At 51.6% G+C, this 16,215-nt stretch overlaps 1 protein-coding gene across 1 annotated transcript; it reads right to left on the reverse strand.

The window, feature by feature from the left end:
* Positions 1-4,231: 4,231 nt before the first annotated feature.
* LSM4 (LSM4 homolog, U6 small nuclear RNA and mRNA degradation associated) lies at positions 4,232-16,189 on the reverse strand. The gene is made up of 5 exons (XM_064734149.1): positions 16,056-16,189; positions 15,815-15,856; positions 15,610-15,708; positions 9,010-9,193; positions 4,232-5,554 (listed from the first exon to the last, which is right to left on the reverse strand). The coding sequence occupies exons 1-5, from the start codon at positions 16,056-16,058 to the stop codon at positions 5,466-5,468; spliced, it is 417 nt and encodes a 138-aa protein (XP_064590219.1). The 5' UTR covers positions 16,059-16,189; the 3' UTR covers positions 4,232-5,465.
* Positions 16,190-16,215: the final 26 nt, after the last annotated feature.

Genomic DNA, 16,215 nt, shown 5'->3' on the forward strand with positions numbered 1-16,215 from the left:
ACTGGCCCTGGCATGGGCACTGGGCACCAGCACTGGCACCGAGCCGGACCCTGGCTGTAAAAAGGGCACAACAAACAAATAAATAAATGAGCACACCGGACCAGGCACCGCCACGGGACCTCACGGGAACCCCGGGGGACGGCCCGGCCACCGTCCGCGTGGGTCAGCCCGGGACAGGCCGCTGGCACGGCAGGGTTTGTGCGGCTGTACCGTTCCCGCGTGTCCCCACACCTCCCGTGGCACCGCCGTGCCCCGGTGGCACCGGGGGGTTACCCGGGGAACAGCCGCTCCCTCCGGTTCACCGGGGAGCGCCGGGGGGGGTTCCACCGTCCCCGCACCGCGGGTCAGGCAGGGGCACAACGAGCCCGGTGCGGGCGGCACCGGGGAAGGAGTTAACGGCGGCGGCGGTGGCGGTGGCGGACGTCACGGCCGGCCAAGCCCGCGGGCGGCTGAGGGGGCGGATCGGCGTCAGCGCTTGACGTCACCGGCGCGGGGGGGAGGCAGCGCCGGTGGCCGCCGATAACCCCCCCCCCCCCACCGGGCAGGATGCGGCCCCCGCGCCGCCGGGAGCGCGGGCACGCGCGGGGCCCCGGGATAGCGGGGCGGGTGACGCCGAGCCCGCGCTAATTGCGGCCAGATGCTGCCCGCGCTGCGCTAACGACGGCGATAAATCAGCGGCGTCAGCGCCGCGGGCGTGGGGGGACTCGGGGGACACCGCGGGGCCCCGGTTCTGCCGGTGCCAGGAGCTCCCGCCCCGGTGTGTCCGTGCTGTGTGCTGCCCGCGGGGACGGTATGGCACGGCACGGCACGGCACGGCCCTGGCTGCAGGGGACACGGGGGACACCAGGACAGGCCTGGGCACCGCTCGGGGCTGGCACACGCGGTGCTGGCACTGGGGAAACTGAGGCACAAGTGAGAGAACAACTGCGATCTCCCTTCCCCCTCTCCCAACAGCTGCTGTTAATTAAAGCCCGAATAAACGCGGTTTGTTAAATCTCAGCAGGGCGGACGCGGCTCGGTGTGCCCCGGTGTCCCGAGCCGGTGGCGGTGCCAGGCCCGGTGTCCTCGCCGGTGAAGCCGCCGTTCCCCTTTCCGCCCCAAACCCGTCATTAGGGGCGCGGCCGGGCCGGACCGGCAGGTTCAGACTTTCCGTCCCGGCCAAACCCGGCGGGCGAGGGACGGGGAGGTCAAAACCCTTCCCTTGTCCCTGTCCCAGCCCCGCTCGGGGTCCCCAGGCTGGGGACACACCTCGGGCACCGGGGCACCCCACGGAAAGAGGGGCGAGCAGAACCGGCTTGGGCCGGCGGCGCTTTCACGGTTCCACCGGGGAACCGACCGGCCCCGGGGCCTCCCGGTGCCCAGGGACGGGAGCCACGAACCGGACACCGGCACAGCCCCGCCGGGGCAGCGGCACCTGGGGCTCTTCCTGCCGTGTCCCCCTCTGCCACCACCGCTGCTCATCCCGCGTGTCCCCTGTCCCCAAAGCGAGAACCCGCTGCCAGCGGCTTAATTTCCCTAATGAGCGTTTAATGAGGGGCGTGAATCAGTGACCCCTTCCGCCCGCAGAGCCGCGGGGAGGGCCCGAGCTGGTGGCAGTGCCACCGTGCCCACTGCTGGCAGTGCCACCGTCCCCACTGCTGGCAGTGCCACCGTGCCCACTGCTGGCAGTGCCACCGTGCCCAGTGCTGGCAGTGCCACCGTGCCCAGTGCTGGCAGTGCCACCGTCCCCAGTGCTGGCAGTGCCACCGTGCCCACTGCTGGCAGTGCCACCGTGCCACGGCGGGGTGCCCAAAGCCGCTCAGAGCCCTCGGTGTCCTGGCACCTGGATTTACCCCGGAGCAGGGTTTGGGGTGAGCCTGGAGCAAGGCCATGGCCACCAGAGCATCCCCACGCTCCTGCTGTCCCCACCAGGGCTCCAACAGTGCCACCAGCTCCAGGGCACCAGGGGTGCCTGATCCTGCACACTGAGTGTCCATGGGCTGGACACAAAGGTGCCCACGGGGTAGGTACCAGGGATGCCAAGCTGGCCCTGGAAAAGGGAACAAGCAGGGTTTGCACCCCGGGATTGGCACAAACTCCCCCTGGAAAAGGGAACAAGCAGGGTTTGCACCCCGGGATTGGCACAAACTCCCCCTGGAAAAGGGAACAAGCAGGGTTTGCACCCCAGGATTGGCACAAATTCCCCCTGGAAAAGGGAACAAGCAGGGTTTGCACCCTGGGATTGGCACAGCAGGCTCTGGAAAAGGGAACAAGCAGGGTTTGCACCCCGGGATTGGCACAAGCTCCTCCTGGAAAAGGGAACAAGCAGGGCTGGCACCCCAGGATTCACACAAACTCCCCCTGGAAAAGGGAACAAGCAGGGTTTGCCCCCCAGCACTGGCACGGCAGGCTCTGGAAAAGGGAACAAGCAGGGTTGGCACCCCAGGATTGGCACAAACTCCCCCTGGAAAAGGGAACAAGCAGGGTTTGCACCCCAGGACTGGCACGGCAGGCTCTGGAAAAGGGAACAAGCAGGGTTGGCACCCCAGGATTGGCACAAGCTCCCCCTGGAAAAGGGAACAAGCAGGGTTTGCACCCCAGGATTGGCACAAGCTCCCCCTGGAAAAGGGAACAAGCAGGGTTTGCCCCCCAGCACTGGCACGGCAGGCTCTGGGCACGCAGGGGAAGCTGCCTCTTAGTCATTGCCACAGGCAGGGACAGAGGAACCGAGCCGGGAAAACAAGAAGTCACAGCTGCCACCACCGCCTGTCCCCAAACCTGCCCTGTCCCCGAGGAACCCCCAGGGGCCTCCCACAACCAAAAACAAGAATCAAAAAAAAAAAAAAAAAAAAAAAAAGAAAAAACCCCAGAAAGAAAGAGAGAAAGAAAACAGATTTAAAAAGGAAAAAGGAGGAGGAGGAGGGTTTGACGTGTATTTTTAGTTGCTTAGCACAGCCCTGAAATATTTCGGCAGCCACTCCCTCCGCGTCGCTGGTGTGTAACTATTCCTGTGCTGCCTCCTCGCAGGGCTCAGCGGCTCTGAGTCACCGTGGGCACTCAGAGACACCGACCCGGGGCTGCCACCGGAGCTCCAGAGCCCCCAAAACACCCCGGGCAGGGTTTGCAGGGTGGCCTTTGCTGGGCCTTTCCATGGGGACACGTTGGCCCTGCCAGGCTCTGCGCCCACCCACGCCCGCAGCCAGCCTCAGACTTTTCCTCCTCCTCCTCCTCCTCCTCCTCTCTGCTTGTTGCTTTTATCTCGCTCCTCCCTGGCTTGTTTCATTTTTATTTTTTTTTTTAGTTTTGTTTTCTGCCACGGGGCAGTGGCAGCTCCCAGAGATGGATTTTTGGGGCAGAAAAGCCCAAAGTGAGCAATGCCCTTCCACTCAGCTGCCCTTTGTGGGGGCACATAAATATTGAAAAAGGAAAAAAAAAGAGGGAAGCAGGCAGGGAATGCTGCTAAAGTGGGGTAATTAAACAAACGCAGAACTTAACGAGCTCCATCACCAGAGCCCAGAGCTTGGCCAGGAGATAAGGAGCGCTTGGAGGACTCTCCCCGTTGTTGCAGTGAGGATTTCTGGTGCCAGAAAATCCCAGCAGGGCTGGAGCCGTTTCCCTTTGCAGCAGGGAAGCCACAGCACAGGGATGCAGAGGGAGGGAGAGCAGGTTGGCGAGGGAAAGTCTGACACAGCCTGGGCTTTGTTGAAATGCCACAGGAGTTTTCCAGCAGGGAGGACACATCGGCCCATCCCCTGGAACGGGATGAGTGCTGCTCACGGCCTCAGCTCCATGGCTGGTGCTGGAAATGGAATATTTGGGATTTATCCCCGATTCCAGGGCTCAGGGAAGGGCTCTGGAGCAGGCAGGGCCCAGCAGCATCACAGACACACACAGAGACAGGCTAATAATAATTGGGATTTATCCCCAATTCCAGGGCTCAGGGAAGGGCTCTGGAGCAGGCAGGGCCCAGCAGCATCACAGACACACACAGAGACAGGCTAATAATAATTGGGATTTATCCCCAATTCCAGGGCTCAGGGAAGGGTTCTGAAGCAGGCAGGCAGCAGCATCACAACACACCAGAGACAGGCTGAGATTTATTTATCCCCAATTCCAGTGCTCAGCAAGGGCTCTGAAGCAGGCAGGGCCCAGCAGCATCACAGAACACAACCAAACCTAATAATTGGGATTTATCCCCAATTCCAGGGCTCAGGGAAGGGTTCTGGAGCAGGCAGGGCCCAACACACACAGAGACAGGCTGGAGATTTATTCTCACTCACCACTGTGCCCAGTGCTACAAACATTAAAAAAATAACTCTATAAAAGCAAGTTCTTCGCTCCTTTTCCAGTACAGCGGCGATGGCAGAGCCTCCAACACGAGAACCAGTTGTACAAACCCCAAACCTGCTCGAGACAAGTCACAACATCAGCTTTCCCCCCCAAAATTCATCCATCCACGGGGGTTCAGGCACCCCCAGAGCTGTTCCTTTCCCCCCTGGGATCAGCCAGGACATTCTGTTTTGCTGATGGAAGACTGGAGTAACCTGCCCTGGGAATCCCCAGGAGTTTTGTGGGGCTGCAGGAGCTCACGCTGTGCCCCAGGGAGGATAATTGAGGGCTGGGCGAGGAAGTGGCAGGTACAGCCAAGCCAGCTCAATCACCAGCCACCGATGGAAGAAATTGGGGTGGGAAACATTGGCAGAGCTCAGGACTCGGTGTCACAGCACAAGGGAGGGAGTTTTCAAAAGTAAACCCACGGAAATCAACTCAAATTGATGTTTCAAAAAAAAAAAAAAAAAAAAAAATTTAAATCCCCCCACGAGGAATAAGGGGTGCACCAGCCTCATGCAAAAAAAAAAAAAAAAATCAACAAAAACCACAGAAAAAAAAACCCTGTTCCTTTGAAGGAAACTTCCGATCTGAAGTCAAATTAGCAATGAACTAATTGGGAAATGCTCGTTTGTCACAAGCCTTGAAGGCCAATGTTCATCCCTCCTTTGAGCCACTGGAGGAACAGAACTCACTGGCCAGGAGAAGAAAAGCAAAGCTTCAAAGTTTGTTGGTTTAAAAAAACCCCAAACTTTCAGGACAATTCATATTCAGACACAACATCCTCAAGTTCAGTGTTTTTAAACCAAAACACATCTGTTACAAACAAAACAACTTTCCCAAGTTTCAAGTATTAAAAAAAAAATAATATTCCAAGCGATCCAGAAAGTGTTTGCCTTCATACTGGTACCTCAGAACAGGGAAATATTTTAAATTAAACCTGGTAAGGCTGAAAAATTCACTCTCGGGAGAAGGCAGCACCTCGCTCCTTAACCATTAACAAATTTTTAAAAACATTTCCAATGATTTGCTGACTGCAAGGAGGGAAAACTCCTTGTGAAGAGGAGCACGGTTTGGGCTCTGGCTCTGCTGGAGGGGTGGCACAGGGAGCGTTTGGGGACAGCCCTGAGGTGACAAAAGGCAGAGTGTCCCTGCCCTCACTGCTTGGCCGATTGCCTGCCCGGCTTCTTCTCCTGCTGGCCTCTCCCACTGCCTGGAATTCCTCGGCCACGGCCCCCAAAAACACCTGTGGGGCACAAAGGGACAGCTGTCAGCACCAGCAATGCCTCACAGCCACGTTTCACCCCAAAAAATCCCTTAGTTTGGTGTCTCAGAAGCAGAAATGCCACTTTCTGACTTCTCCTTTTGCAGCCCCAGACCTTTATTTAGGAGGTGCATAAACTCATCCTCCCCATCAGATTAATGATTAATGATGATCTCGTGGTAAATTGAGGTTTTTTTTCCCCAAAAAATGGAATCAGGGAAGCAACAAATGTAAAATCGCCTAGCCCTGAGATTTTTGGGATGAGATTTATCCCCAAAACCCCATCCTGGGGATAAAGGGATTGGATCCACCCTGTGCAAAGTCCAAAGCAAACCCAATCCACGCAGCAGAGCTGCTCTAGAGGAGGCAATGTGCCCAAAATATAAATTATTAAATTATTCCCAAAATATAAATTATTAAATTATTCCCAAGCCTGCAGTGCTGGGGATGCTCCTCCTGCACTTGTGAGCTTTGGCAAGGCCAGAAGCCAACGGAGGAGGATGAGGAGTGTCAGAGACAATAATCCTTTCAACTGGGAGCACAATTACAGCTTCCCTCCTGCCAAAAAAATCCCAAAAAACTGCTGTGCAAAGCAGGGAAAACAGCTTGGTTTTGGTGTTTATCCCCCCTAAAAAATCCCAAAAAACTGCTGTGCAAGGCAGGGAAAACACCATGGTTTTGGTGTTTATCCCCCCCAAAAAAATCCCAAAAAACTGCTGTGCAAGGCAGGGAAAACAGCTTGGTTTTGGTGTTTATCCCCTCCAAAAAAATCCCAAAAAACTGCTGTGCAAGGCAGGGAAAACAGCTTGGTTTTGGTGTTTATCCCCCCCAAAAAATCCCAAAAAACTGCTGTGCAAGGCAGGGAAAACAGCATGGTTTTGGTGTTTATCCCCTCCAAAAAAAATCCCAAAAAACTGCTGTGCAAGGCAGGGAAAACACCATGGTTTTGGTGTTTATCCCCTCCAAAAAATCCTAAAAAACTGCTGTGCAAAGCAGGGAAAACACCATGGTTTTGGTGTTTATCCCCCAAAAAAAATCCCAAAAAACTGCTGTGCAAGGCAGGGAAAACACCATGGTTTTGGTGTTTATCCCCCCCAAAAAAATCCCAAAAAACTGCTGTGCAAGGCAGGGAAAACAGCTTGGTTTTGGTGTTTATCCCCCCCAAAAAATCACAAAAAAATGCTGTGCAAGGCAGGGAAAACAGCTTGGTTTTGGTGTTTATTCCCCAAAAAAATCCCAAAAAACTGCTGTGCAAGGCAGGGAAAACAGCATGGTTTTGGTGTTTATCCCCGCAAAAAATCCCAAAAAACTGCTGTGCAAAGCAGGGAAAACAGCATGGTTTTGGTGTTTATCCCCCAAAAAAATCCCCAAAAAATCCCAAAAAAATGCTGTGCCAAGGCAGGGAAAACAGCGTGGTTTTGGTGTTTATTCCCCAAAAAAATCCCAAAAAACTGCTGTGCAAGGCAGGGAAAACACCATGGTTTTGGTGTTTATCCCCCCCAAAAAAATCCCAAAAAACTGCTGTGCAAGGCAGGGAAAACAGCATGGTTTTGGTGTTTATCCTCCCCCAAAAAATCCCAAAAAACTGCTGTGCCAAGGCAGGGAAAACAGCTTGGTTTTGGTGTTTATCCCCTCCAAAAAAATCCCAAAAAACTGCTGTGCCAAGGCAACGGCAAGGAGGGGAACCTCTATAATAAATGTAATAAATAAATATAAATATTTAACCACATATATAAATATAAATATTGATGATATATACAAATATATAAACAAATATATTTATATTTATAGTTACACTTATATTATATTTATATGTATATGTATATGTATATGTATATTTATATTTATATTTATATGTATATTTATATTTATATTTATATTTACGGAGTGCCCTGGGATCACCTAACCCCTGAAATGGAAACGGGAAGGGTTCTTTGGGTGACCTATTTCTCCTGAAGTGGCAACCTGCCCTTTATCAGGAACATGAATTATTCGCCTTCCAAAGCACCTCAAACCCTCACACAGTTTTGTCTTCTTTTTTTTTGTTATTTTTGAAACATAAATACATTAACAAATCAGAAAATCCAAAGCCCCATTTTAAAGGTGGAAGAAGATGATTTTTTTTTTCCCCTCACTGCCACAGAGCAGAGCCTGGTTTATTTTCACTATATTTTCACCCAGAACAGGGGTGTAAACAGCAGAAACTGGTTGATTTTCAGTATTTTCACTATTTTTACCCCTTTTGTTTGCCCCTGGGCCTGGCTGAGCTGCATTTCTGCTGCTGCAGGAACCGGGAGGAGCTGAAAGAGTCAAGTTGAGGCTCCCTGAAGCTCCTGCCCAGCCCAGAATGAGGGAATGAGGGAATGAGGGAGGCCCAGCCCTGGCACGGATCCTCCCCGTTCCTTGGCAGGGCCGCCTGCTCGACTGGATCCTGCTCTAACACAGAGCACCACGAGAGCTCCTTGCACAAAAAGGGAGATTTTAAAGGCAGGGATCCCATTGTCCCCTCTCTAAGATGGGGGAAAATAAAATTTTAAAAAAATCAGATTTTTACAGCATCCAGCTCCTCTAACCGCAAAAAAAAAAATCAGATTTTTAACTCGTCCGACCTCAAAAAAAATCAGATTTTTACCTCGTCCAACCCCAAAAAAATCAGATTTTTACCTCGTCCAACCCCAAAAAAATCAGATTTTTACCTCGTCCAGCTCCTCTAATCGCAAAAAAAAATCAGATTTTTACCTCGTCCGACTCCAAAAAAATCAAATTTTTACCTCGTCCATCTCCTCCAACCCATTAAAAAAATCAGATTTTTACCTCGTCCAACCCCCCAAAAGTAAAATTAGATTTTTACATCGTCCAACCCAAAACAAAAATCAGATTTTTACATCGTCCAATCCCAAAAAAATCAGATTTTTACCTCGTCCAACCCAAAAAAATCAGATTTTTACATCGTCCAACCCCCCAAAACAAAAATCAGATTTTTCCCTCGTCCAACCCAAAAAAATCAGATTTTTACATCGTCCAACCCAAAACAAAAATCAGATTTTTACCTCGTCCAACCCCAAAAAAATCAGATTTTTACCTCGTCCAACCCCAAAAAAATCAGATTTTTACCTCATCCAACCCCAAAAAAATCAGATTTTACCTCGTCCAACCCCAAAAAAATCAGATTTTTACATTGTCCAACCCAAAAAAAATCAGATTTTTATCTTGTCCAACCCAAAAAAATGAGATTTTTACATCATTCAACCCCAAAAAAATCAGATTTTTACATCGTCCAACCCCAAAAAAATCAGATTTTTCCCTCGTCCAACCCAAAAAAATCAGATTTTTACCTCGTCCAACCCCAAAAAAATCAGATTTTACATCGTCCAACCCCAAAAAAATCAGATTTTTCCCTCGTCCAACCCCATAAATAAATAAAATCAGGTTTTTACCTCGCCCAGCTCCTCCGACCCCACGGCCCTTCTGCTGCTTCTGCTGCTGCATGCCCCCGCGGCCCCGGCCCTTGGACACCACCTCCTCCTTGACCATGTCGATGATTTCGTCGGGGATCCGCAGGTACTTGATGGTGCTGCCGCGGATGTAGCACTCGGGCATCCTCCAGAACTTGTCCCCGTCCTGGCGGGGGCAAAAACGAGAAAAAAAATGCTGATTTTGGGGCATTTTGGGGGATTTTTTTTGGTCCCAGTTGGAGCAACATGAGCAAAAACGGTTGGGAGCAACATGAGCAGAACCTGCTGCTTTTGGGGCATTTGTAGGGATTTTTGAACTTGTCACCATGAGCAGAACCTGCTGCTTTTGGGGCATTTTTAGGGATTTTGAACTTGTTACCATGAGCAGAACCTGCTGCTTTTGGGGCATTTGTAGGGATTTTTTTGTTCCCAGCCTGTTGGGAGCAACATGAGCAGAACCTGCTGCTTTTGGGGCATTTTTAGGGATTTTTTTGGTCCCAGTTGGAGCAACATGAGCAAAAGCTGTTGGGAGCAACATGAGGAAAACCTGCTGCTTTTGGGGCGTTTTTAGGGATTTTTGAACTTGTCACCATGAGCAAAACCCACTGCTTTTAGGGCATTTTTAGGGATTTTTGAACTTGTCACCATGAGCAAAATCTGCTGCTTTTAGGGCATTTTTAGGGATTTTTGAACGTGTCACCATGAGCAAAACCTGCTGCTTTTGGGGTATTTTTAGGGATTTTGAACATTGTCATCACGAGCAAAACCTGCTGCTTTTGGGGCATTTTTAGGGATTTTTGAACTTGTCACCATGAGCAAAACCTGCTGCTTTTGGGGCATTTTTAGGGATTGTTTTGTCCCCAGCCTGTTGAGGAGCAACAGTGAGTCCATGAGCAAAACCTGCTGCTTTTGGGGCATTTTTAGGGATTTTTGAACTTGTCACCATGAGCAAAACCTGCTGCTTTTGGGGCATTTTTAGGGATTTTTGAACTTGTCACCATGAGCAAAACCTGCTGCTTTTGGGGCATTTTTAGGGATTTTTGAACTTGTCACCATGAGCAAAACCTGCTGCTTTTGGGTGTCTTTCAGGGATTTTGAATTTGTTCCCATCCTGTTAGGGAGCAACAGGAGAAAAACCTGCTGCTTTTGAGGCATTTTTAGGGATTTTTGAACTTGTCACCATGAGCAAAACCTGCTGCTTTTGGGTGTCTTTCAGGGATTTTGAATTTGTTCCCATCCTGTTGGGGAGCAAAATGTGAGGCCACGAGCAAAACCCGCTGCTTTTGGGGCATTTTTAGGGATTTTGAACTTGTCACCATGAGCAAAACCTGCTGCTTTTGGGGCATTTTTAGGATTTTCAACTTGTTCCCATCCTGTTAGGGAGCAACAGGAGAAAAACCTGCTGCTTTTAGGTCACTTTTAGGGATTTTTTTATCCCTATCCTGTTGAGGAGCAACACAAGCAAAACCCGCTGCTTTTGGGGCATTTTTAGGGATTTTTAACTTGTCACCATGAGCAAAACCTGCTGCTTTTGGGGCATTTTTTAGGGATTTTTGAACTTGTCACCATGAGCAAAACCTGCTGCTTTTGGGTCACTTTTGGGGATTTGGACTTGTCCCTGTCCTGTTGGGGAGAAACAGGAGAAAAACCTGCTGCTTTTTTGGGTAATTTTTGGGGATTTTGAACTTATTCCCAGCCTATTGGGGAGCAAAATGTGAGTCCTTGGGGAGCAGCATGTGAGGCCAAAAGCAAAACCTGCTGCTTTTAGGTCATTTTTGGGATTTTTAACTTTTCCCTGTCATTGTGGGGAGCAACACGAGCAAAATCTGCTGCTTTCTGCTGCTTTTGGGTCACTTTTGGGGATTTTTAACTTATTCCCAGCCTGCTGGGGAGCAAAATGTGAGGCCACAAGCAAAACCTGTTGCTTTTGGGTCACTTTTAGGGAATTTTTTGTCCCCAGCCTGTTGAGGAGCAGCAGTGAGTCCATAAGCAAAACCTGCTGCTTTTAGGTCATTTTTAGGGATTTTTAACTTGTCACCACAAGCAAAACCCGTTGTTTTGGGTCACTTTTAGGGATTTTGTTTCTGGAGAGGGGGAGAGCTGCAGCAGCCTTTGCTGGGAGCGTTATCTGTAACCAGCTGTGAAAAATGGGGGTTTAACTCAAAGAACACAGAGCCCCACAAAGAATTGTAATTTCAATTTGTTCCTCAAGCACTCACAGAAAATGTCAGCAGAAGAGGCTGAGGGAACCAGGCCCTTCTTCCCTTCTCACACCAGAGGGGAATCGAAAGTGGGACCAGAGGCAGGAGTTAAAGTGGGGCTGAAAAACCAATTGTGGTGTAAAAACGCAGCTGTGGCCACGATTCCTGTCCAGCTGGGAGCCACCCCACTCCTTCCCTGCTCTGGGGTGTGGAGGGAGCAGAGAGGCAGCTCTGGAGCCAGCTGGCTGTGGGCTGAGAGCCTCCAGAGCAGCTGAGGGGAATGAGGAACTCACACTTGGTATATTTATTAAAAATAAAAATAAAAACCTTCAGGTGCTCAGTTTTGGAGCAGCCACCTCCCTGCTTTGCTTTCAGGCAGTTTCAGGATTTTCCTGGGATACCATGGGCTTCCCTAGGACTCAACCTAATGGGTTGTTATATATTTATTATATAAATAAATATATATATTTATTTTTATACATTTATTTATTTAAAAATAAAAATCTTCAGATGCTCAGTTTTGGAGCAGCCACCTCCCTGCTTTGCTTTCAGGCAGTTTCAGGATTTTCCTGGGATACCATGGGCTTCCCTAGGACTCAACTCAATGAGTTATTATATATTTATTATCTAAATAAAGATATCAATATATATATTTTTTTAATAAAAATCTCCAGGTGCTCAGTTCTGGAGCAGCCACCTGCCTGTGTTGTTTCAGGATTTTCCTGGGATACCATGGGCTCAACCCAGCAGGGTTTCAGCGAGTTGCGGAATTAAGAAGTTGTTGAACAACAACTCAGGGCTGTAGGAACAAGAAGCCAGGGCTGAACAACAACTCAGGAATAAAAACCCAGAGCTGAACAACAACTCAGGGCTGTAGGAACAAGAAGCCAGGGCTGAACAACAACTCAGGAATAAAAACCCAGGGCTGAACAACAACTCAGGAATAAAAACCCAGGGCTGAACAACAACTCAGAGTTGTAGGAATAAGAAGCCAGAGCTGAACAACAACTCAGGGTTTAGGAATAAGAACTCAGAGCTGAACAACAACTCAGGGCTGTAGGAACAAGAAGCCAGGGCTGAACAACAACTCAGGGCTGTAGGAACAAGAAGCCAGAGCTGAACAACAACTCAGGAACAAGAAGCCAGGGCTGAACAACAACTCAGGAATAAGAACCCAGGGCTGAACAACAACTCAGGGCTGTAGGAACAAGAAGCCAGGGCTGAACAACAACTCCCTGGCCATGATGTCAGTGGGAGGAGGGACTGGGCCGGCTCCAGCAGGCCCGGGCTGCAGCTGGGGCGGCTCCAGCCCAGCCCAGCCCTCCCCATGTGCCGCCTGCAGGGTCCCAGGAGAGGAGGAGGGACCAGCACGGCCCGTTCTGCTCTCTGGGGACGCAGCAGTGACGGGGGGAGCACGGTGGGGATGGATGGAGAGGAGAGATCTGCAAAGGGCCTGGGTGGGAGCTGCCAGGCACAGCTCGGAGCAGGCCCCAAAGAGGGAGAGAGAGATAAAGAGAGTGGTAAAGAGAGAATGAGAGAGTAAAAGAGAGGATCAGAGGGTGAGGTTCCTGTTACAATACAATAAATCTTCCTCTGGTCATGGAATTTGGGGTTTATTGCAAAGGGCCTGGGTGCAGGGCCCTGCTGGGAGCTGCCAACCACAACTCAGAGCAGGCCCGAGAGCAGAGAGAGGTAAAGAGAGAGAAGGCAAGAGTGTGGTAAAGAGATGAGAGAGTGAGGAAGAGTAAAGAGGGTAAAGAGAGAGTAAAAGAGGACGAGGTTCCTGTTACAATACAATAAATCTTCTGGTCTTGGAATTTGGGGTTTATTGCAAAGGGCCAAGTGCAGGGCCCTGCTGGGAGCTGCAGCCACAGCCCAGAGCAGGCCCGAGAGCAGAGAGGGGGAGAGAGGATGAGAGGGTGAGAGAGTAAAAGGGTAAAAGCTTAAGAGAGTAAAAGGGGTAAGAGAGCGAAGTTCCAGTTCCAATACAATAAATCATTTTCTGTGCTGAATATTCTGATTCTCAATAACCAATCTAGTACAACACACAAATCCTATAGCATTTCCATACAGCCTATAAGAATCATTATATTACCATACTGTGTTATATTTTAAACCCTAAAAACTCCTCTTTGAGCCCCTTCTGCCAAGCTGTAGGGTCTGCTCTGACCCTAGGTGCTGTCTGCAAGCAGAGGGTGTTGTTCCATCAAAAGGGGGTTACCTTCATTGTTTTCCAGTTGTTCAGTAACTGAGGTATCTCAGAGCTTGCTTTCATTTCCATCTCACTTATAATTTCCGTATTCCCAAACTCTTTTGGCAGGCAATCACATTTATAAGGCTTTCCTGTTTCCCTTTCCCCAGCACAGCAGCTCCTCTCATCATCACCACCATTATTATCATTATTATTATTTGGGGCGGCTCTGCCTGCACGGGCAAGCCCAGGCCAAGATTCCCCGGGCAGAGGCAGAGCCGGCAAACCCCGCCCTGCCTGGGCTGTGCCGGCTGCAGGAAGGGATGGAGCTCCCGGCCCCTTCCTCGTTCCGCCTGTCCCGGGTGAACAGCAGGCTCCCGCTTCGTTGTCCCGTGCCATCTAGTGGCCAGCGCCACCAGCGCCACCAGTGCCACCAGCAGATTCCGTCTCCACCCGGGGTTTGGAGGCGTTTGGAGGCAGATGAGGCTGCTCTCCCTGCGTGCTGATTGTGGAATCATGGAATGGTTTGGGTTGGGAATCAAACATTGTCCCAATTCCACACTTTTCTCAGTCTCAGGTGGCTCCAAGCCTTGTCCAACCCAGCCTTGGACACTGGGTTGTGTCCAAGGGATGGGGACACAATCCCCTGGACTGTGGGATGGGACAGAGCCACAGCTGCTCTGGGAATTTCATCCCAAACCTTCACCACCTTCACAGAGAGGAATTCCTCCCCAAAATCCCACCCAACCCTGTCCTTCCCCTGTGTCCAAGGGATGGGGACACAATCCCCTGGACTGTGGGATAGGACAGCCACAGCTGCTGTGGGAATTTCATCCCAAACCCTCACCACCTTCACAGAGAGGAATTCCTCCCCAAAATCCCACCCAACCCTGGCCTTCCCCTGTCGTCCAATGGGATGGGGACACATAATTTCCCCTTGGAACTGTGGGATAGGACAGCCACAGCTGCTGTGGGAATTTCATCCCAAACCCTCACCACCTTCATAGGGAGGAATTCCCTCCCAAAATCCCACCCAACCCTGGGTCCTCTCATTCCATCCCCTGTCCAAAGTTTATCTCCATGTTTTTGTCAGCCCCTCCAGGCACTGGAAGGCCACACTGAGGTGACCCCAAAGCTTCTCCTCTCCAATTCCTCAGCCTTTCCCCACGGGAGAGCTGCTCCATCCCTCTCTGATCATCCTGGGCTCGCTCCAACATCCCCACGTCCTTCTGGGTGATCCCTCCCAATCAAACCTGAGCTGCTGCTCTCCCCAGGCAGAGCATTGAGCCTTTGGAAGCAAATTTCCAAGGAAAGGGAATCATCACCTGTGTCCTGACTTTGCTGTCACCTCCTCCGAGTGTCCCTCCCGCTAAATTCAACAGCAGATCCTCGTCCCACCGTGACCCAAAACCCAGCCACAAATTCCAAAATTCCAACGATTTTTGGGAGAACAAGGATCGCAAGAACAAGGAAAGCACAACAGCAGCTGGGCTCCCACCATCTGTGCTGCCCACAGGGACCACACCAGACACTTCTGATGGAGGTCAAAGCCCAAAACACAGATCCCAATCTCCCAGAGCAACTTTGGCCAAGGGCAAAGGTCCCAGAGCTTCCAAAGGTCCCTTTAGCCTCAGTGGGTGAAGTCAGCTGGATGTGGAGAGGGGAGGAAATCAAAAAGTTTGATTTGGGAATAAAAGAATATTCCAAATATTCTTTTGGGAATAAAAGAAATTGGAGGGAATAAAAGAGATTGGAAGGAATAAAAGAGATTGGAGGGAATGAAAAAAGAGATTGTGGTGTTTGAGGCTGCCTGGGACAGGTAACGGCTCTGGATTTTGGGAAACCTGGATCAGCATCACAGGATGTGGCCCCCCACTCCTCACCCAGGGGGATGAGGGACCCCAGCCCCTCATCCTGTGATGTGCAGAGAGGGGGCACACACACAGGGCTGCTCCTTCAGTATGGGCATTATCAATAATTAAATGACCGTTATCAATAATGACATTAAATCTGCATTTCAGGCAGAGGTTACACCTCCATAGCAGCGATGTGAATTACAGCAGAGCCAGCCTGGCTGGGGACAGAGCTGAGGAACCCTTGGGGACAGATCTGGGTGCCAGTCCTGTCTGCTCCCGGTGCTCCCCGCGGGCCCTGCCGTGCCCGGTACCGGTGCCGGTGCTGCAGCCTTACCCGCGATGTGCAGATCACCTCCCGCAGGTTGATGTTCATCCAGTTGTCGCAGCTCACCAGGTGCCCGTTGTACGTCTCCCCGTTCTTCAGCTCCACCAGCTGCGGGAGAACGGCGGTCACGGGGCGCCGGTACCGGGCCGTGCCCGGTGCCACCCGCGCGGTACCGGCGAGGGGAGCGGGGCTGGGCCGCGCGGCCCGTACTCACCATGGGGTGGTTCTGCGCCGTCTTCAGCAAGGACAGGGGCAGCTGCGGGGGGAAGAGAGGAGAAAGGCCTCAGCACCGACCGGCAACGGGACACCGGCCGGGGCACCGACCCGAGCACCGAGCGGGGCACCGGGCACGCCATCCCGGGCGGCAAGGATGAGATGATCCAGACCCTCCCGTCCGATCCAGCCGCCTCCCGAGCCCAGTTCCCGGTTCCCCCCGTTCCCGGTGCCCCGCTCACCATCGTGCCGGACCGGGAGCCACCGCCGCGCCGGGCGCTGCCGCTCAAACCGCCCCCGGCTCCGCGCGGGACCAATCAGAGCGCGGCGCGGTCCCGCGGAAGCCAATCAGAGCGCGGCGCGGCCCCGCCGCAGCCAATCAGAGCGCGGATCACGGCCTGG

Source organism: Zonotrichia leucophrys, chromosome 28, assembly GCF_028769735.1.
Source record: "Zonotrichia leucophrys gambelii isolate GWCS_2022_RI chromosome 28, RI_Zleu_2.0, whole genome shotgun sequence".
NCBI classification, from domain to species: Eukaryota; Metazoa; Chordata; class Aves; order Passeriformes; family Passerellidae; genus Zonotrichia; species Zonotrichia leucophrys.

Excerpts from the sequence above, each read along its gene's own strand:
- LSM4 (XM_064734149.1), bottom strand. Across the intron at positions 15,709-15,814 it reads CGGCGCAGAACCACCCCATG|CTGGTGGAGCTGAAGAACGG; the intron begins GTGAGTACGGGC and ends GTTCTCCCGCAG. Across the intron at positions 9,194-15,609 it reads AGGTGATCTGCACATCGCGG|GACGGGGACAAGTTCTGGAG; the intron begins GTAAGGCTGCAG and ends TGCCCCCGCCAG.